The sequence below is a fragment of the Amaranthus tricolor genome, chromosome 11 (assembly GCF_026212465.1).
Source record: "Amaranthus tricolor cultivar Red isolate AtriRed21 chromosome 11, ASM2621246v1, whole genome shotgun sequence".
In the NCBI taxonomy this organism is placed as follows: domain Eukaryota; kingdom Viridiplantae; phylum Streptophyta; class Magnoliopsida; order Caryophyllales; family Amaranthaceae; genus Amaranthus; species Amaranthus tricolor.
Genome location: NC_080057.1, coordinates 24644611 through 24665598, shown reverse-complemented (window position 1 = coordinate 24665598; position 20988 = coordinate 24644611). Strand labels below are relative to the sequence as shown.

The 20988-nt window shown below is 32.8% G+C and overlaps 3 protein-coding genes across 3 annotated transcripts; 1 reads left to right on the top strand and 2 right to left on the bottom strand.

Annotated features, from left to right (window-relative positions):
• Positions 1 to 435: 435 nt before the first annotated feature.
• Positions 436 to 7817, bottom strand: LOC130827683 (galactan beta-1,4-galactosyltransferase GALS2). Its single transcript, XM_057693486.1, has 2 exons — positions 6721 to 7817; positions 436 to 1363 (listed from the first exon to the last, which is right to left on the bottom strand). The coding sequence occupies exons 1-2, from the start codon at positions 7815 to 7817 to the stop codon at positions 1015 to 1017; spliced, it is 1446 nt and encodes a 481-aa protein (XP_057549469.1). The 3' UTR covers positions 436 to 1014.
• Positions 7818 to 11144: 3327 nt separating this feature from the next.
• Positions 11145 to 14039, top strand: LOC130827681 (uncharacterized). Its single transcript, XM_057693481.1, has 3 exons — positions 11145 to 11389; positions 11493 to 11630; positions 13774 to 14039. Exons 1-3 carry the CDS (start codon positions 11299 to 11301, stop codon positions 13785 to 13787), a joined length of 243 nt encoding a protein of 80 aa, XP_057549464.1. The 5' UTR covers positions 11145 to 11298; the 3' UTR covers positions 13788 to 14039.
• A 766-nt stretch (positions 14040 to 14805) lies between these two features.
• On the bottom strand, positions 14806 to 20671 carry LOC130827680 (uncharacterized). Its single transcript, XM_057693480.1, has 2 exons — positions 20392 to 20671; positions 14806 to 15191 (listed from the first exon to the last, which is right to left on the bottom strand). Exons 1-2 carry the CDS (start codon positions 20582 to 20584, stop codon positions 15052 to 15054), a joined length of 333 nt encoding a protein of 110 aa, XP_057549463.1. The 5' UTR covers positions 20585 to 20671; the 3' UTR covers positions 14806 to 15051.
• Between the last annotated feature and the right edge of the window lie 317 nt (positions 20672 to 20988).

Below are 20988 nucleotides of genomic sequence, written 5' to 3'. Positions count from 1 at the left end.
CAACCGTATAGAATTTCGAAAAATTAGAGCTTCAATATTAAATTATCTAGTATATGTTAGGTGTCTAAAAATACAAAATTGTACAGAGTCTTCATAAAATTTGTCAATTTTTACTTCGTCCCAACATTTGTAAAGTTACTCAGCAACAATCAGTTTAGGTGATTAATGTAAACATTGTACACTACTTTGTGGCTTCAAGGTGAAACTCTCACCCATTCTTAAAGTGTATCTTCAACATTAAAAAGCAAAAGTTTACAAAGGTTTATATTATTTGTAGAATTGTCATCTAAATATGTGCATCTTTTAAGCATGTTACTTATACCTTTTGGCAAATATGCAATTATTTATAAAAGGGTATACAAGTAAAGGTGAAAGAAAATTAATTATTTCTATAAGTGACGAAAAACAAACCGGTCATAAAAGTAAAAGGGGATATTTTGAATAAACAAAATTTTATTACCTATATTATTATATAAATAAAACAAATGAGTGCATCTTGGTATACAAAATACATTAGCGTAAATTACGCTACAATATCCTACTCATAAAATGTCAACAAAAAATAAGAAAAATAAAAAAAATACAAATTGTATATTATGTCCATCAAGAAGCTAAGGAGAAGAATGGGGAAATGAAACCCTAGCGTAGTTTTGCTTCAACCTTGTGTCATTGTTGATTTTCAAGATTTCAAGTCAAAAACCTCTATGCTTTGGCTTTCCCAATATAATACTCTAACTAATTGCAGCCCGTTTGGTACACGACATTAGAAAATAAATGGGGATAAAATTTTAGTGTAACGTTGCTAAAAAAAGCATGTAAAAAGTTCATACTCATGCTTGTCTAACTTCAAAAACTGTGTTTTTTTCCTTCATAAAATTCATTCTCATATATTATTGCTTGAAAAAATGGCGTTAAATGGTAATGAAATTTAATTATTTGTTATTTTGTTATGGAAAGTTACACCATACCCCTATTTATGATTTAATTTGTTACCAAGCGGGTTGTTAGTGTGTGTTATAACTTCGTAGATTCAAGCTTAGATCCAATAGTTTCTAGCTCAAACTTCTTGACAAGTCGAGCAAGCGGGCGCATGCTAGTTTCGAGCACAAAAGGGACATCCCCTAGTTTAGTAGATTTAGTACGATTTAAAAAGTGCTTGCAAGTGTCTCGACGCTCCACAATAGTGCCATGGTAATGAAAATACTTGATCAATTTCTCAGTTTTAGGAGCGGACTCACCAAAGAAGTTTTTAGACAAGTGAACCCCGGTGGCTAGCACATTTCGTGGTTGTATGGCATACTTTCGATCCCTTCTCGCCACTTTCTTCACGTTCCTGTATACTAGCTTCTCCATCGCCCATTTTCTGTAAATTATGTAGCAAATTTAATGATACAAGAGAAAGTAACAATTTTATAGCATAAACGTACAAATAAAGGTGGTAGATGTATGGAACTTTATCTATTCTCTACCAATAGGCAATACTAATATGTTACCAAAAAAAAGTGTCACTATCAGTTTAAATCTAAAAAGAGACAAAGGAGAATTGTGATTTGTGAATTTGTAGACGTACTTCAACAAATGCATTCCAATTAAGAATCTCATCATGATAAGCTTCCTAGAACACCAAACAAATGCCTAATTGCTTAAATCCACACGTCTATGTTCTACCGAAAATTTAAAATAAATAAGCAAAAAATTATAAAAAATTCAAATTATAGTAAAATTTTAAAACTATTTTCCAAGATAAGCAGTTTTTTCCCAAATCTGAAGTTTAGAATGTTCGCACTTAATAACAGCGAACAAAGGCAGAGGGTTTCAAAAAAGGTAAAGAGTCTGTTAACAAAGGAAGCTGCTATTTTTAGAACGTATCTGTTCGCTGTTAGTAATAGCAAACAAAGACTGAAGGTCCAAAATAGTGCAAGTTTTTGTTCGCTGTTAGTAACAACGAACAGACTCTTTGATTTTTTTTTGACCTCGAGCCTTTGTTCGCTGTTACTAGCAACAAACATCTCCGAACCACAGTTTGTAAAAAAACTACTTATCCTTGAAAATAGTTTCAAAATTTTACCATTATTCGAATTTTTTTATATTTTTTTGCTTATTTGTTTCAAAGTTTCTGTCCCACCAAAGTGGTCCATTTACTAAATTATTGGATCATAAAAAAAATTTATAAAACGTCTTGTATGAGACCGTTTCACTGTAAGATGGGTCCATACAAACAGCCTAATTAATGTATTTTTAAAAAGAAAATAATTAAGTAAATGAAAAACCATCTTTTTCGGTTTATTTTAAAACTAAATAATAGACCAACCCATTTAAAATCGTCACACGATAAAACAGTCTTAATAAAGAATTTATCTTGTTATTTTAGCATGTCAAGTAAAACTTTTAAGTTGATAAGAGAAAAAATGCGACAGAATTTGATTCAAAAGTTTTATGCTTCTCATCTAATTCTACACCATTTTTTAAAGTTTTAATTTTATGTACATATTGATGTTTATGGTTCAATTTGCATCACCTACCTATGAAAAAATTTCCCATGTCCACTCTAATATTTAACAAATTTTCCAACCTTACCTCGTTTTTTAAAAAAAGTTGTGTTCTTCCATGTAAAAGAGAAAGTTTCAAAAACTTGACGATTTTAGTGATAAAAAGTAGTTTTATTTGCTTTTCACAAGAAAATTAAAGAATTGTGCATAATGAGGTAAGGCAGTGGGTTAGTTAATAATACTTCCTCCGTTCTAATTTACTTGTAATGTTTGTTTTTTTACGCAATCAAATGCACTAATTTAATCCTTAATATCTCTAATTATATATAATAAAAAATTATAAAAATTTGATACTAATAATCTTTGCAATGAGAAGAATTAAACAAAAACTCACTTGACTATATTTTAACCTATAGATTAAAAACTAATCACAAATTAAGAGTAAAGAATAAATAATGTCATTTTTACCAATGTTACAACTCATTTGGAACGGAGGAAGTAAAAGAGAGAATATTGAGTAAAAAGCGGTAAAATTATCCCCAAAAACAAAAAATTAAACAAATTTATTTTATATTAAATTAAAATAAAAAATAAATTAAAATAAATACTTCCTCCGTTTCACTATACTTGCTACATTTAATTTTTGGAAAAATTACCCTAAATAATACGAACTTTCACTGATTTTCCTACAATAATACGAACTTTCAATTAACCATGAATAATACGAACTTTGATACATATTTCCCGCTGGCATACCATTTTACCTATTACCGGTAAACTTAATCATTCCAAAATTTTTTTTTGGCTGATAAAAGTAAGTAAGAAAAATTACTCTGAATAATACGAACTTTCACTGATTTTCCTACAATAATACGAACTTTCAATTAACTATGAATAAAATACGAACTTTGATATATATTTCCCACTAGCATAATGAAGAAATGGGGAATTTACCGTTTTTCCAGGTAAAGAACCAGTCAGGTATGCTAGCGGGAAATATGTATTAAAATTCGTATTATTCATGATTAATTGAAAGTTCGTATTATTGTAGGAAAATCAGTGAAAGTTTGTATTATTCAGTGTAATTTTTCCTTAATTTTTTAGGCAATTCAGTGTTTTATTTTGATAATTTTTATATTGAACTATACACATGTAAAAATTATAAAAAATTAATATTACGAAAATATGTGATTAGACGATTCAAATAAAATCTTACTTGACTACATTTATTCTCACACATTAATCGACAAGATATAAAATAAGCAATAACAGTTAATTATGTCGATAATTAAAATGTAGCGTTCAATACCCTAGGGAATCTCAGGCTCTCGCAGAGTTGCAGACAGGTTAAGCTTAATGGGACCATGCATAATGCGCACAACAATACAAAACGCAAATAAAGTTGGTCTCATTTAATGTTAACATTATTTATCAATTATTGATTGTATTTTTAATCTATAAACTATAATATATATTTATTTTAAATTTTATTTGATTTATTTTAATACAAAAATTATTAATATTAATTTATTATAATTTTTAATTATGCATAATTAAAGATTTTAATAATAGAAATAATATATTAATAAATATGTCCATTCAAATAAAATATTTAGGCTGAATAAGAGGAAGTATTAATGAAAATAAATTTGTGTTAAACATAGAGCCCTCCCTCGGCCCCATCCAAATGTCGGTATATTGTATTTTTAACCCGACCATTCTAGAGAATGGTGAATGTGGCTCGCCTATGATCCACTAAGGTGATTGGTGGTTAAATGGCTGTGTTGTGCAGGTTTATGAGCATGATATGTAGTATCGACCCATTTCATGTCCAAGTCTACTAATGAGCAAGTAAATTCAAAATGATTTATTGAATAATATTAGCTTATTTTGATATAAATAGAGTTAAATGATCAAATTAATTATTATTTGATTAACTAACTGGATGAAACAACTTATTGATATAAATAAGCTGTTCATAGCAATGGCTTTAAAATTAGTTGATCAAACCAATTATCAGGGTCGTTCCTGAGGGTAGTTTTGAGGTACAATCGCTTAGGGCCCAACTTATAAAAGGGTCCTAATTGACTTAATCCTTATTATTAAAATTTAGTTTGTGCACAAGTACCTTATTATTACATGATCTTAAATTTGTATATTTATTTGATATTTATGTGATTAAAAAAAAGAAATTATATAATGCATAGTTGGAGAAAGAAAGAACCAAAACTTTCTATATAGGCCTTTTTTATGTTTCGCCTAAGGCTTAAAAATATACAAAAACGACACTGCCAATTAATAAAATTAACTGATCAAATCAGCCACTATAATCAGCTTTCAATTACCAACCAAAAGTTGTTTCCAAAAACCACCAATAAAAAGCCATTGGCCATGTTTTAACAAAAGTTATATGCATACTAGTAACTCTTAAAAAATTTATACTTTCCCGTTCATATTACTTGTACCAAATCTATTTTTCCACTATTCATTATTTTATGGTAATTTATATATTTTGGCTATTGTACAAGAAAAAAATAGTCATGTGAAAATTTGTTTGATTCGTCTCGTCGCACTTTTTCACAATATCAATTTTTTAATAATTTTTAATTATATATAACTCTAAATACAAGCGATTTGACAAACGCATCAGATTGCGCAAAAATGTATTTAATGCAAGTATTTTGAAACGATGAAAGTAGCAGTCTATTATGTGAATATATCACTTTTTTAATATTTAACTTTTAATTTAAAAGGGGAAATTCCACGTCATAACCTTGAGGTTTTGGGTTTTAAAGCTATTATACGCCTATTTGTGCGACTCACCATTTTAAATGCCATTAGTTTCAACCTTTTCTCCCAAAACATAAACCCTGTCTTATCCATCTTTCATCCAAATTATATTTTTTTCCCGGGAATTCAAAAATGGTAGAGTTAGAGTTTATATTTTGGGGGGAAAATGTTGAAAATGATGACATTTAAAATGATGAGTCATATAAATAAGCGTACAACAACCTTAAAGCTTTAAAATTAACGTTTACTAACGTTTTATGTGCAAAAAGGTTACGGTGGAACAATTTAATGAACCTTAGTTTAGTCAGTTATCGTGTAGATTTGAATCTCCCATTAAAAAATTATGGGCACCTCTACTTTAGTTAGGTTACCTAAAAGCCTTATTTTACCTTGTTCTCATCACTATCCTATGAAGATGATTGTATACACTGATACAAAATTATTTGGGAGTTGGGACTTCCATTTTCATTTACGTTTAGGGCCTATTTTAATTAGTTATTGACATATTTTCATGTTATCCAACACCATGTTTCTTTCTTAAAGTTTTATTCTTTCTGTTAATCTAAATTTTGTAAGGTAATAATAAATTCATTTTTGTTTGATCATGTAAAAATAAATTCATCTTTTTTGTATATCAAAGAATTATAAATACACAATAATTTAATTTATTTTTAACATATTTAAATTTATTTTCAGCAAATCGAGTAAAGATTTATTTATTTTTGACAATTTCTCCATTTTTTAATATTTCTATTTGTAATTTATATTTTGTGAATATAAAGTAGACCCGTGAAAGAAAAAAGTTTGATGAAAATCGAACAACTTTGGTTGGAAAAAGTGAAATTGATATTCTATAACTGAAACAAGTTGTAATATTTTTATTTGCAATTTATATTAAATGTTACAATTAAAATGTAGCACTTCTAATTTCTAGATAACAGTACTTATATCTCTTCCAATCTCATTTATTCTTCTTTCGGATATTAAACTTTAAGAGAGTATTTGATTAAATAGCTTATCGATTAATTTTAGTTTATTTTAATACCATTAAAGTGTTGAATAGTTAAACCGTCAATGTAAATATTTGGTAAATTAATTAATTGAAATAACTTATTGCTATAAATAAGCTGCTTTTAAATAAAAAGCTCAGGGCAGCGGACTCAAAATCAATTGCTCGAACAGTTAATAAAATCAACTAACTAAATCAGTCACTATAATTAATTATTAGCTATCAACCGTTTGTCTAACTCGTTTTCCCTCGAACAAAAACAACAAACAAAATTCCAAACATTTCATAACAACTTCCCTCATAAATTGCAAAACCCAAAATAACCCACCAAAAAACAATCCAACAATCGAACTAAACAACCACAAAAACACACATCCCAAAATAAGCAATTTCAAACAACCCAACAAAATTAGAGAAGAAAAGTAAACTTACTTGGAAGTTTCTCCATCATCTTCAGCCAAACAAATTTGATTAGAAATAGGAATTTGTTCAATCTCAAATTGGGTATAATCCCTAACCAAATCCACCATAGATCTAATCGATTTTCCATTTTGAACATAAATATATTCATCCACATCAAAGAAGAACATCCATTCTGTTTCAAATCTGTACCGATGTAAACAATCATTCACAATCAAAAATTGATTATGATAATACCCATCAAATCTTTCTTCTTCTTTTACATCATGTATACTTATATACCCAAGATCCATCCATGGCTTCAAAACCTCCATTACTTCTTTGTGGACCCCACCTGCATCATAAATCGCAAAGTGTGATTTCTTCCCGAACAATCTAACGTGATACGCGATCCATTCACGCATTCTCTGCGGGCTTAGGTTACCGTACAGTGGGGATCCGCAGTAGAGGAATTCAAATTTTGGTGGAGAGAGAAAGTTTGATGGGTCCCACGAAAAGGGTTTTTCTGTTAAGGCTATGATTGTATCGGTTAAATTAGGATTTACTGGAGATGGGATATGAAGAAGGAGTTGACCGCCATTGGAAGGGTTGTGGGTCCCATGAGGAAATGTACAGTTGATGATAAGAACTGTGTAGATTCTTCCAAAACCCCAGTCAGGAAGGATTCTAGAAGTTTTGGTTAAAACGGTGTCGTTCTGGGTTTTGTATTCGCATGTGTAAGTAGGACGGCTGTAAAGGTGTAAAGGTTTGGAAGAAAGTCCAACAATGGCGAAACTATTAAGACCTCCACGGTAAGCTGACATGAAAATGAAACTGTAAGCTCCAGACCCGAATGGATAAAAATAGCGTTTGGTAGCTCCATTTTCAAGGATCCGATCCGTAGTAGGGAGTTGATGAGTTAGAGGGTTTGGATCCGGATCCGGATCCGGAAGACAAGAGGAAGAAATGAAGTAAGAAGAAGGAATGAAATGGAGGAATGCAAGGAAAGTAGAAAAAAGAAGGAAGATAATAAAGAGGATTAATTTGAAATTAGTAGCATAATTACATGTTAATCCAATAATTAAATTTCTATCACTTCTTCTTGGTTTAAGATCTTTGATTAAAGGCATAATTAGAGGGTAATTAATAGGGATTAAGGAAAGATTATAGTTTGATTTTGTTGAAGCTTAATTAAAGGAAAAGATAGTTTGGATGTTGAAGAAGGAAGAGCTTAATTGGTAGTATTACTACTAGAGTAGTAGAGTACTTGCTTTTGGTTTTACCAAAACAATGAAAATTAATAGATTTTTTCTTATTTTACAAAATTATTTGATTTTTGATTGAAAATTGAAAGGTAACATGCATAAATGGGGTCAGATTCAATGACAGGTCACCATCCATTTCAATAATATAGTCTTCTTATTCATTATCTATATAAAAGTTATACTTGCTACTGATAGTGATATTTTTTCAGATAATATTACAATCGAGCGCGGATATCTCAGCTTCACAATACTTACTTTACAATATATGTTGTTGATGGTGATATTTTCCCACATAACATTACACGGTCGAGTGCAACTACCTAAGCTCCATAATTCTTATTAGTGATGGTGATATTTTCCCAATAGCATTACACAACCGAATGCTAATACCACCGCTTCACAATACTTGCTACTGATGGTGATATTTTCCTATACAACGTGTCACAATTGAGAGCGGGTATTTTAGTTTGGATGACGTATATATTCGTCTACACTAACACTAATAATAGCAAGTATTTCCGAAAATTGTACTTCCTCTGTTTCAATTTACTTGCAACAATGGAAATAATTGCACTAGTCACATACCTCTTTTAATTTGTGATTAATTTTAGTTTGGATCTTGTTTGATTTGTCTTAATGCAAATATTATTAGTATCAAATTTTTGTAATTTTTTATCATACATAATTATAGATAGAGCTGTTCAAATGTAATCCGATTCGAAAATTCGAACCGAGATCGAAAGTTAACCGATCCGAAAATATGTTTCTTTATTAGGTTTATCAAACCAACATTATCCGAACTGATGTTGCACCCGATCCGATTCATGACCGAAATTCTTAAAATCAAACTCGAACTGCAATCGATTTTTATAATCGACATATAACAGTTAACCGAGATTACCCGAACCTAATAGTGACCGACCCCAGTCATACCCGACCCGAATCATGCTCAAAACCGAACTTGATCCGGCTAAAACTGACTTAACCCGAACAAATTTTTAATCGAAATGCTGTAAACTTGAACCAATTTGAATATAAAGGTATGATCGACTCATATTCAATCATCTTATTAGTTAATCTAATAAAGTAATAGAAATTTTAATAAATTAAATTTTATACATTAATGGTTTCATATATCTAGATTTAATAATCAATGGTCAATGTTTATTTAACTATTTTTAATCAAATTTGATGAAAAATAATAAAAATTTAATTTTAATTTACAGTCAAACAAGTAAAAGTAACAAAGTAATAATCACTAACTAATTTGCATTTTAACTATTTTACCTTAATTAAGGGGAATCTTATCATAAATCAAAAAATGTGTAACAACTTAATCTGATATTGACTCGATCTATAGTAATTAGTAATACGTAATCGAATTTTACTGGAAAATAATACCCGAATTCGATCTGTACCCGATAAAACCGAACCAATTATTAACCGATGACAGTCCGAGATCGACTGACTACTTGACACGAACTTCAACCAACACCGAATCGATGCTAACCCGATATCTCAAATAACCGATCGTCAACCGAACCGTGACTAACCGACGTGACCCGAGTGTGACCCGTCATAACACGCATCCGAAAAATAACCGATCCGAAATACAACTGAACCGAATGACACTGGTCCGAAATCGACCCGATCACTCGAATGAATACCTCTAATTATAGATATTAAGAATTAAATTAAGGACCACGTAAAAAAAAAAAACGGTACAAGTATTTTGGAAAGAAGGTAGTACTTATGAAGTAAAAATATTTAAGGGCTGTTTGGTTAACGGTACTAATTGGTGTTAATGAGAATGATTTATGATGTAAATTTTCATGATATGTATCATGTCATTCTCATGGTAATGAAAGTTTGATCATAAACAATTTTTTTGTTCAGAATTTTTCATTGACATTTAATACCACATGTTCAAATGATAATGCATTGGAATTAATTTTATGAAGAAAATAAAGTTCTTGAATGAGAATAGGTATGGTCATTAAATTTGTCATAAGATATTCCTATCAAAATTAGAATAATTTTACATTATTATTTTCACCACTTAGTACCGATTATCAAACAGGTCGTTACCATTTTAATATCATTTAAAGTTGGTGTACATTAGAATTATTAGGATAAAGTTATACAAGACTTTCTCTTATCAATATGTTCTCGTCTGGTTTTTTATACTTGATTAATTACTCTCAAGATGTAAGACATTTGAGGGATGTAAAAGTGTCCTTATAAGTAAAAAAAAACAAAAGAAGTATTTAATTTAAAACGTAGTCAAGTGAGGTTTTACTTGATTCGTCTGGATTAAGTATATTTATTTAACATTAATATTTTTTTTTAATTAAATATATTTTATGATTGAATATATGTATTGACAAATGTGTAAAAAAATAAATAGGATAATAATAATGAACATAAAAGAGTATAAAAAGAATTATGTCTTGTAATTGAATTTAATGAAAAATATAATAGCACTCCTAATAATTTGTCCCACTTGATAAAAATACTTTTTTTCAATTAAATATATAGTAGTATGCAATAATTATAATATGATAGTAGTAGTTTGTGGATTAGAATAGTTGAGAATAGATAGTACTATAATTACTATTCATACTGAATGTCTGGTTGAATGAATCCTTCAAACTCAGGTAAATCATAACTTTTTCTATTCCATTGTGAGATTTAGCCTCCAAGAACCAAGAAGGATTTTAGTGATTGGTCGTTACTAGTTAGCTAGTTTACTTAGACTTGTTTGATTGATTTGTAAACTTTGTAATATTCTAAAATAATTCAATATCTTCATCATTTTCTTATAATAATCTTACTTATTGATTAACTATAAATAATTTCAATTTTAGAGGTATTTGCCTGGAATGAAATTAGCTAACCCATTAACTTACTATAGCAAGTTTTATTTTTTTAAAAAAGATTAATTAAAATAGTTAGTCGAAAAAAAAAAATGTTCAAAAAAATTTCTGATTTTTTTTCATTCAAAGTTTTTTATGTAAATTTTTAAAATTTTTCTCTAATTTTACATTAATTTTCAATTTATTGTTTGGTGAATTACTTACTATAGCAGATTAATAGACTATCTAAGTTTACTCTAGGCAAATACCTCTAAAATTAATCAATGAGTTAAATTATTGTAATAAAATCGTAAAAAAAAAGAGGTTTTGCAATACGCAAAAGGGTCGGACCGAGCATAAAAGAATTTTTTTCGAAGAACGGTCCATTTCCATTTTCCGGCAGTCTCCCAACTTCAGGATCTTATTTGCAGAGTGGAAATTAATTACGTCAACGTGCCCTAGAACTTGGAGAAGAATCGTTGACGAAGGAAATGGCGTTGAGTGCGACAGTAATCGGAGCTCTTCTAGGACTGGGCACTCAGATGTATTCAAACGCTCTTCGTAAGCTTCCTTACATGCGTCGTAAGTCTGCTTTCTCTCAACGGATTCATCTCGTTCTTCTAATTTCATACAATTCTCTTTAATGAACTTTCGATTTGATGAAATCCCTAATTTTGAATGTTAGATCCTTGGGAGCATGTACTGGGAATGGGATTGGGTGCTGTTTTTGTAAATCAGCTGGTGAAATGGGATGCCAAGCTTCAAGAAGACCTTGATAAGATGCTTGAAAAGGCTAAAGCTGCCAATGAGCGACGCTATATGGGTGAGTATAACCCTAATTTTTTCGTATCTTAATTATTTGACATATTCTTAATGAATTCTTTTGGTTAAGTTTGGCCGTTTGGGTATTCGTCATTTTGTTGGGGTTTTGAATATGATTTGTGTGTTAGAGTGATCATTTCTTTTTTAACAATAAGAGGGCTGATACTCCTGTAACTATTCGAAATTCATTTGTCTGTCATTTATTCATTGCATATAATGTTTAAACTGAATTTAGTTTTCGAACTTTGTTTTCTCTTGTTTGGTAAGAATTAGGGATGGAAATATGGCAGTCTTGTAAACGAATTGCTTTATTCTTTCCTTCACATTATTATTTCACAATTGTAAGAATTATTTTCCATCCTTTGTTAAACATACAGAAAATGGGAATCCCCCTATGCTTGGATTATGATATTAATCATCAAATCCAACAAACGGTTAGAGGGAAGGTCACATACTAACGTCTGGTAATGCATAATTAGTAGGTTAGTTTTAGCTTGTAGGAGAAGTATTATAGCAATCAGATAGAGGGACATCATTAGAAACAAGGCTCGTATCAGTTGAGAGAAGGCTTGTGGAAGAGCCAAGAGGCAAGCAGAAAGTAAGTTAAAGGCAAAATGAAAAGGGGGGAATATGCTCTTATAAGGAGAGTGTGGGGGTAGAAGGCATGAGAAAATGGAATTTTTTATTCAGATTACTTTTACATATAGCGTTTTAAAGTCTTGTTGCAACAGAATCAATGTCTGCTTTTAACATTCAATTGAATTGGCAACTTGTAGCTCACTAGCAAAGGATTCCATGCAGTGATTTTATTGTAAAATACTTGATATTTTTGTTCTTCAGGATTTCCCTGAGGATGCGAGCTTATATGTATATTACTTGTATCATTGGTAGACATGAAAGTTATATCAAATGGTTGGGAGTTTACACTGTATGACTACCAAAGAACTTAGTATTGATAACTACACAGGATTCTAATTTCTGATAGATGTTCTGTGGGCTGGAGCTATTTTGTTGAACCTCCCTCTCAAGGGTCAAGCGAATATAAACTTTTCTATGTAAGCTTAAAGTTGTGGATATCTGACCTTCTAAACTGCGCGTAGGTTGGAGTCTACGTTACGAATGAAAGGGCATTGGAGTTATGAATATTGTTTTGTAATCTGCGTTCATTTGCTACAGTATGCTGCAAGCCTGCAACATAGGTTGAATGTTTGGAAGTTTTTTATTTCATTTACTGAATAGCGTAGGGTTGAATAGCAACACATGTATCTGAATTTCATTATGATCCAAGATTGTTGTTTTACTTCTTGACTACGTTACTCGGAGTCTTGAACTCAGGCATTGCCTTATTGGTGCTAAACTATGCTATTTTATAGAATTTACCTCATTGGTGCAAAGTGAATTATAGTGTCCATACTCATCTCTAAATATTGAAAATCTGACACTGGTACTAATGAGTCCATATCCACGTCTAATTGTTGATAATTCAATATGGGTACAAAATCTTAATGAAATTTTTGAGGGACATTATCTTGAGACAACTCATAGCGCAGCTGTAAGCCTGTTAGGTACGTTCTTGGGAAGCATAGAGAAGTGGAGAAGCCTTTCTTGTTATAGGGCCGTTGCCTCCCCTTGCTTAAGGTAACTGGTCAATAGATAATATCCTTCCTGGTTAACTGTGAGATGAGCCGATTCCATAAAATATCTGCTGATTGACTCTGTGACTACTGGCTAGCATGCGCTAATATTCTAACATAAATTTTGATAATACTGTGTGAAAGAGGGATTATATCTTGACAAGAAATTACAATAACTATCAGGAAATGGAAATTAAACAGAATTCTCTACTAGTCTAGTTGTAGTCATGAGTCAAATGGTATCTTCACCACTATGCTAATTCTTTTATGTGTTATGGTAGCCCTAGCATTATATATTTCATTCAAATTGGTATGAAGTTGTGAGTTAAGGGCAGAATTATGCGTCAATCCACGTTTTAAATGCTCAATACGTTCTCTTTTAGCTGATCATACATAGCCCTACGGGTCCTGAATCATTTTCTGTTTTTATGTAGTAGAAAGATGAGAAAGAAATTGGAATCAAGTACTATTAGCATGCATATCACTTGATTTGCTTTCTTGCTGTTGCAGATGAAGATGAGTAGCTGTTCGATGCAGACAGGACACAGGCTGTGTGGTTTGGATGTGCAAATGATTAGAATGAATCTTTCCAAGTTTTGGTTCGTTTTGTTTTACTAATTTTCATCCTGTTCGAATAAATGTATGTAGAAGCTTTTTTTAATTGCGTATATTTTTTAGTTGCATATTCTATAATAATGGGAGCACCTTCACTTGTTGGTTTTCTAAAATACTATTATTTTTGAGAAAGAAAAAGACGAGAAACTCTTGTGTTGGCATTTTCCTGTAAAATCCTGATCCATACATACCTAGAACTAGTATATAGGAATAGTAGTTGAACAACTGTGAGAGCATTGTCAAAGCTTTAATCTCAAAATATTAGGCCTGATTACACGAACTAATAGATCAGGTTGTTAACATAAATTTATCTTCTCCATTCATTTGGATTTTATACCAACTCAACATGTAAATTTTAATTTTTCATCTCAAATATCTTATGCTCTTAAAAAGTATCCTATGTAGCATTATCAAATTTCTTGATAAAATTCTTTTTTCGATCGGAGTTACATTGTTTTCAAAAGACTCACTTTCTCCATTCTGAATTATTCGCGCCCGATTGTGACATATTGTGTGGAAAAATGCTGACTATTCAGCAACAAGTATAATGAAATGAAAAAAGTATTATTTTCCGAAATCGTGTTTGTATTAGCTTTAATCTGAGGTGAAAGTTGATTGAACATAAAAAGTGATACGAGTGTCAATTGCTTTAGTTACCATACTTTTATGATGATGCAAGTCTTCATAATGATGTCCACGATGTCTTCATTCCATGCGTTGAGAATCTAAGATGAATACAATCCATACTGAATGTATTACCCTTTTTTGAAACTGATAGTGACACTTTTTTAACTTTTGAACCATCTAAAATAAAATACTAATCAAATTTTTCGCCATTTTTCACCATTACTTCAAATTATCTTCAATTATCCTAAGATTGTTCATCAAAACTTTTCACCAAAAGCTCTTCCTACCAAAACTGTAAGGTTCTGAAATTTGCAATTACATAATCACTATATAAGCAGAAAACAAGTAGTACATTGCCATCTAACTCTTCAAACTTAATCATCCTACTTGAGGTAACTAATTGATCTCCAGTTAATAACAGACAAGAGATTACTGAGAACAAAAACAACGTAACTAGTTCGTTTCGTAAAAGCTTCGTTTCGTAAAAGGCTTTGATTTCCACCGTGCAATAAGTAATCCATCTAAGACTTGTATTTAACACAATACTCAAATGTGCTTCCTTCTGATCTTGCCCTTCCCATGCTTTTTCCCTTTTCCCAGCTTCAATTTCTTTTTCAACTTCTTCCCAACTCCACCGGCAGGCTTTAGGTGCCCCATTACTTGATTTTGATCAGCCATTTCAACATCTGAAAACCCGAATAAAGATGCAATAACCGAATAAGTAAAAAACAAATATAGATAGGAAAGAGTGAAACGAAAGGCCCCAAAATAAGGGGGGAAATTAGCCAAGTGAGCATCAAAAACATACATTCACGTTACTACTTTAACTTTAATTTTTGATAGCATGTAGCAATGGAGCTTGAAAAAGATTTGCAGCACTCCAATGCATTAAAACCACGAAAATTAAATTTCTAAATTGCCCGCTTTGGTAACATTTAACAAGCATAAACACTTTCGAGGCACCTAGTCTTTAGATTGTTTACCATAATTTTCATACCTCCAAATCCAATAACACGCAAGAAATCATCATCATCATACCCAGGTATCCCGATCATAGTATTAGCTATGATCAGGGTCTGGGGAGGAAAAACACGCAAGAAAAATCAAACAATTTAAAGTTATTGAAATTTACGAAAGTATGTCTCATTATTCTCCTGATTTCTCTCTTCGGGACTAGTAACAACTACAATGTTTGGTAATAGGGAGGTAAGAGGGTCTTAACGACTTATTCCATTTGAGAATCTATAATATTTGATAGTAGAGAGGTGGTTCCTTTATATAGAGTGGCATGAAGCAAGGGAACAGTCACCAAGGAGTATGAAATATTGGTCATGATACAACAGCCCAGAGACAATACAAGTAAAATAGTATTGCAAATGAGTAATGTTTTCTAGCAAAGCTGCAAAAGCATTTGAACAGCATGATACAGCGGGAGATTTCATAAATTTGACAGAACAAAGAGATTCATACATCAATCAAAACAATGCTAAGAATTATTAGGTAGCCCCAATATTGGAAAGCAGTTCACAAATTATACAGTTACATCATAATAAGCAGTTAATATTAGGCAGTTATCATATTAGGCAGTTATTCTTAAGTCAGTTACTATAATCGAATAAATGCTCATGTATATATGTAATATAAAAAGAAATAAACAAGAAGAAAAACTGAGAATCTTTCAAAAACAAAATTCCAGAAATCATCAAATCTTCATGATATCAGAGCTTTAGGGTTTAGATCCGGAAAAAACTCATCATCTACCCTATCTTACCCTTCAAATGGCTGATGTCTCAGAAGAACAAACACAGCAAACCCTCATGTCCAAAGAACAGATGGAACAAATGTTCCAGAAACTCAACAAAATGAATTGTACTGCATCCCTAGATTGTGAAACTTGTATCTTAGCTAAGAGTGACAAACAGTCCTATTTTCCTAGTAATACTCGTGCTCCCACACCCTTTGATGTAGTGCATTCTGATGTATGGGGCCCCGCCCCACATACTGATTCTCATGGTTTTTCATATTTTGTGGTATTTATTGATGATTATTCTCGAATGTGCTGGGTTTATTTTTTAAAACACAAATCTGAGGTTTTTGATGTCTTTGTAAAATTCAATAACATGATTCTCACTCAGTTCCATGCAAAACCTAAAATACTTCGCTCAGATAATGGTGGTGAATATATCTCGATTGCAATGAAACAGTTTTTTCTTGAACATGGTCTTATTCATCAAACATCCTGCCCCGACACTCCACAACAAAATGGGGTTGCTGAACGCAAAAACCGTACCCTTCTTGAGATAGCACGGGCCCTCATGTTTGACACTCATGTACCTGTACACTTTTGGCCTGAGGCCATTGCTACTGTCGCCTATCTTACTAACCGCCTTCCCACAAAAATCCTCCAATTTTAGACCCCTCTTGCCACGCTCAATACGTTTACTCCTGTTCCCTCTTCTCACTCCCTTCCTCCTCGCATATTTGGGTGTGTTGTGTATGTCCATCTTCCATCCCGAGCTCGGACGAAGTTTGAACCACGGGCAGTCAAATGTGTGTTTCTTGGGTATGGCACTACGCAAAAGAGCTATCGATGTTATGATCCTATCCAACACAAACTTTATACCACCATGGACTGTGACTTCTTTAAACAATCCCCCTACTACAACCAACCTCGATCTCAGGGGGAGAGTATGAGTGAGGATCTAAGATGGTTGACTCATCCCTTGACTGACAGTCGAGCTTCCAAAGAGCAAGTAGACACTACCACCGATATTGCCACTGACATTGTTCCTGAATCATCTCCTCAGATTACTACTCCAGTCCCTGAGCATCCAATCCTTGAGCATCCGGCCGAACGAGAAGTAACACCGAGTCCTACTGCTCCTTCCATTGATATATCCACTGACTATATTGTGCCAAGGAAATATAATTTGCCACCTCGAAGTACAAGAGGAATGCTCCCGAAGAGGTATGATCCTGAGTATGAATCACAGAGATCCCGATATCCTATTGGTAGACAAGATGATGAACAATTATCACAAACAGCTGTTGCCTTCAATACATCCCTTTATTTCAAATTTTCAGTACCATTCCGAAAACCATTGAAGAAGCCCTCCAAGAACCAAAGTGGAAGCAAGCTATGGACGAAGAGATCATGGCTCTCCAGAAAAACGGAACGTGGGAGAAGTGCAGATTACCAGGTGATAAGAAGACGGTTGGCTGTAAATGGATCTTTTCAGTCAAGTATCATGCTGATGGAACCATTGAGCGGTATAAAGCAAGGCTTGTCGCTAAAGGGTACACTCAAACTTACGGGGTAGATTACTCGGAAACATTCTCACCTGTGGCTAAAATTGATACCATTCGAGTCCTCTTCTCCGTAGCAGCAAATAAAGAGTGGCCTCTGTTTCAATTTGATGTAAAAAATGCTTTCTTACATGGAGAGATTGAAGAAGAGGTATACATGAAGCCATCACCCGGGTATTCAGATGAGTATAGCCAAGGAGAGGGGTGTCGACTTAAAAGAGCACTATACGGCTTGAAACAATCCCCTAGAGCGTGGTTTGGGAGATTCAATACAGCAATAAAGAAATTTGGCTACAAACAGAGTAACTCAGACCATACTCTATTTCTCAGGCGGAGTGGAAAACAAATTACATGCCTCGTGATTCATGTAGATGATATGGTGATTACCGGAAACGACTCCAAGGAAATTGATCGTCTCAGGAGCAAATTATTCCAAGAGTTTGAGATGAAGGATTTGGGACAACTGAAATACTTCCTAGGAATAGAAGTTCTAAGATCAAGGAAAGGTATATTCATCAATCAGGGAAAGCACATCTTAGATCTCTTAGTAAAAACAGGCATGTTAGACTGCAAGCCAGCAGATACCCCTATGGTAGCTAATCAAGGTCTACAAATCGTTGAAGGGGCAGAAGCGGCAGATCAAGATCGTTATAGACGGATAGTGGGAAAGCTGATCTACTTATCCCACACGAGACCAGATATTGCCTATGCAGTAGGGATTGTAAGCAAGTTCATGCATCGACCTCAAGTGGAACACATGGCAGCGGTCCTGAGGATCCTGAGATACTTAAAGGGAACCAGTAATAAAGGAGTTTTCTACTTGAAGAATGATAATCTTGATCTTATTGGTTACACAGATGCAAATTGGGCTGGTGATCGGGACGACAAGAAACCTACTTCAGGATACTTCACTCTTGTAGGGGGTAATCTAGTCACCTGGAAGAGTAAGAAACAGAAGGTGGTTGCTCTGTCCAGTGACGAAGCAGAATTCAAAGGTATAGCAAAACGAGTTACAGAGATTCTATGGATTAGGAAACTCCTAGGAGAGCTAGGTTTTCACCAGACACAGGCAAGCCTTCTATATTGTGATAACAAAGCAGCAATAAGTATCTCCGAAAACCCAGTTCAACATGATCGAACGAAACATGTAGAGATCGATCGACACTTTATCAAGGAGAAACTAGAAAGTAGAAAGCAAGGTCATCCGTCACTCCTTTATTAGATCTAAAGACCAACTAGCCGACATTCTCACGAAAGCAGTTTCATCACAGGTCTTCAATGGCACATTATGCAAGTTAGGCATCGGTGATCCCACGACCTAACTTGAGGGGGAGTATTGGAAAGCAGTTCACAAATTATACAGTTACATCATAATAAGCAGTTAATATTAGGCAGTTATCATATTAGGCAGTTATTCTTAAGTCAGTTACTATAATCAAATAAATGCTCATGTATATATGTAATATAAAAAGAAGAAATAAACAAGAAGAAAAACTGAGAATCTTTCAAAAACAAAATTCCAGAAATCATCAAATCTTCATGTTAAATTAGGCTGGACTTATTATGAATGCCAGTATATTAACGGGAGGACACAAGTGCACACACTTCATAAGCCAAGGAGATATTTACCATCCCAAAACCATATGGCAACGGGAAGAAGGTCTCTAATAGCTTAAAGTGTGCACACCATTTTCAATTTATCGATGTGGGATAACTCATTCCAACCCAAACCTCAAGTAGAAATAATAGCAACATAAGCTTCAAACATGAAGTAATCGACTCAAACAAGAGCCTGTAAATAGACAAATCTGAATGAAAATAACGGGTGACATTTGTCATTGTTCAAGTAACACTCCCCTTACCATTGGGTTTATCAAATCCTTGGAACATCAAGTCTATGTCCCCGTGATAAGCTTTTTAATCTACCAGCCCACCAAGGAAAATCCCACAAAATTACACCAATTTCCATTCTTTTTTTAGCTACCAAGCAAAAACCGATGATAATTCCTTCGACTATACACAGTAAACACTAACCCGCCATAAAAAGTTTAAGGTCAGGCTAATTCTGCTCTGTTCGTTTGAGGTTAAAATCACATCAACATATAAGAGCTTCTGATGGCAGAGTGCAGCAAATTCAATGTGACTAAAGCAATACAAGAAGCGACAGTGATAGACACAGAAAAAAATTCCTCAAGGTGTGGCGGTTCTTCATTGATATTGTCTATCCACCAAAATGCTTTTTTAATGATTAATAGTTTTTTCAATGATTAATAGTTTTTTTGGCCTCCCAAATTATGTTTTTATTCTAATCATAAACAATAACCAAATCCGCTAGGATAGTTGTATAGAATATTCTAATTTTAACTCTCACGCTAATTCGGTGATTGAAGTTAGCAATTTGTAATTGGTAAGGCTGAATAATTAACTCAAATTCTAAACCCTAAACCTAGTAAAAACCAAAATATCACCAAAATCTGAGAGACAAATCATTCACAAACAAGTATCAACAATAAAATAAGAATAATCATCCAAAAATCGACAGATAAAAAAAAATTATTCAAAACATAAACATAAACATACCCATATTGGAGGATGAGGGTGCGACATCCATGGAAGTTTTATTGGTGATTCTGACGGGAAGCTTAGGGGCAGCCATAGCAGCTTCTTGAGCAGCAAATTTGGCAGCATCCTTCTTTTCGTATAATGGTTCAACAATCTCTCTACGAATTGCTCTCAGTCTCTTCTCTCTCTTCGAACGTAGCGATTTCGCCATTTTCTAGGCTTCTAACTACGCTTTTGAAAGATTGGATTTGATTTAGGGTTCGGCGATTCTGCTTCTCCCACATTCAGAGCGTAAGGGTTTATCTTTTATAAGCATCCAATAGATATGGATTGGGCCGGGTTACCCTCATTAGATTTGGGAAAATTAAAAAACAATAAGACAAAAAATCAGAAAAATGAACAAAATAATACAACTTTCAATTCATTTTCAAAATTAAGCGTGAAAATTCCAAATCTCTAGTTTGAATCTGTACTACAAACAGGTCAAAATAAGTCAAAGGGTTGTTCGCAGTTAGTCAAACAGTTGTTCGCAGTTATTAACTGCGAACAACCCTTTGACTTATTTTGACCTGTTCGCAGTTAGTAACTGCGAACAGGTCAAAAAAAAGTCAAAGT

Coding starts and splice junctions, on each gene's coding strand:
- LOC130827683 (XM_057693486.1), bottom strand. CDS start 7,817: ATGCCTTTAATCAAAGATCTTAAACCAAGAAGAAGTGATAGAAATTTA. Junction 1,364..6,720: donor GATGATGGAGAAACTTCCAA/GTAAGTTTACTT, acceptor CATAATTTACAG/AAAATGGGCGATGGAGAAGC.
- LOC130827681 (XM_057693481.1), top strand. CDS start 11,299: ATGGCGTTGAGTGCGACAGTAATCGGAGCTCTTCTAGGACTGGGCACT. Junction 11,390..11,492: donor TAAGCTTCCTTACATGCGTC/GTAAGTCTGCTT, acceptor TTTGAATGTTAG/ATCCTTGGGAGCATGTACTG.
- LOC130827680 (XM_057693480.1), bottom strand. CDS start 20,584: ATGGCGAAATCGCTACGTTCGAAGAGAGAGAAGAGACTGAGAGCAATT. Junction 15,192..20,391: donor ACCCTCATCCTCCAATATGG/GTATGTTTATGT, acceptor TCGGGTTTTCAG/ATGTTGAAATGGCTGATCAA.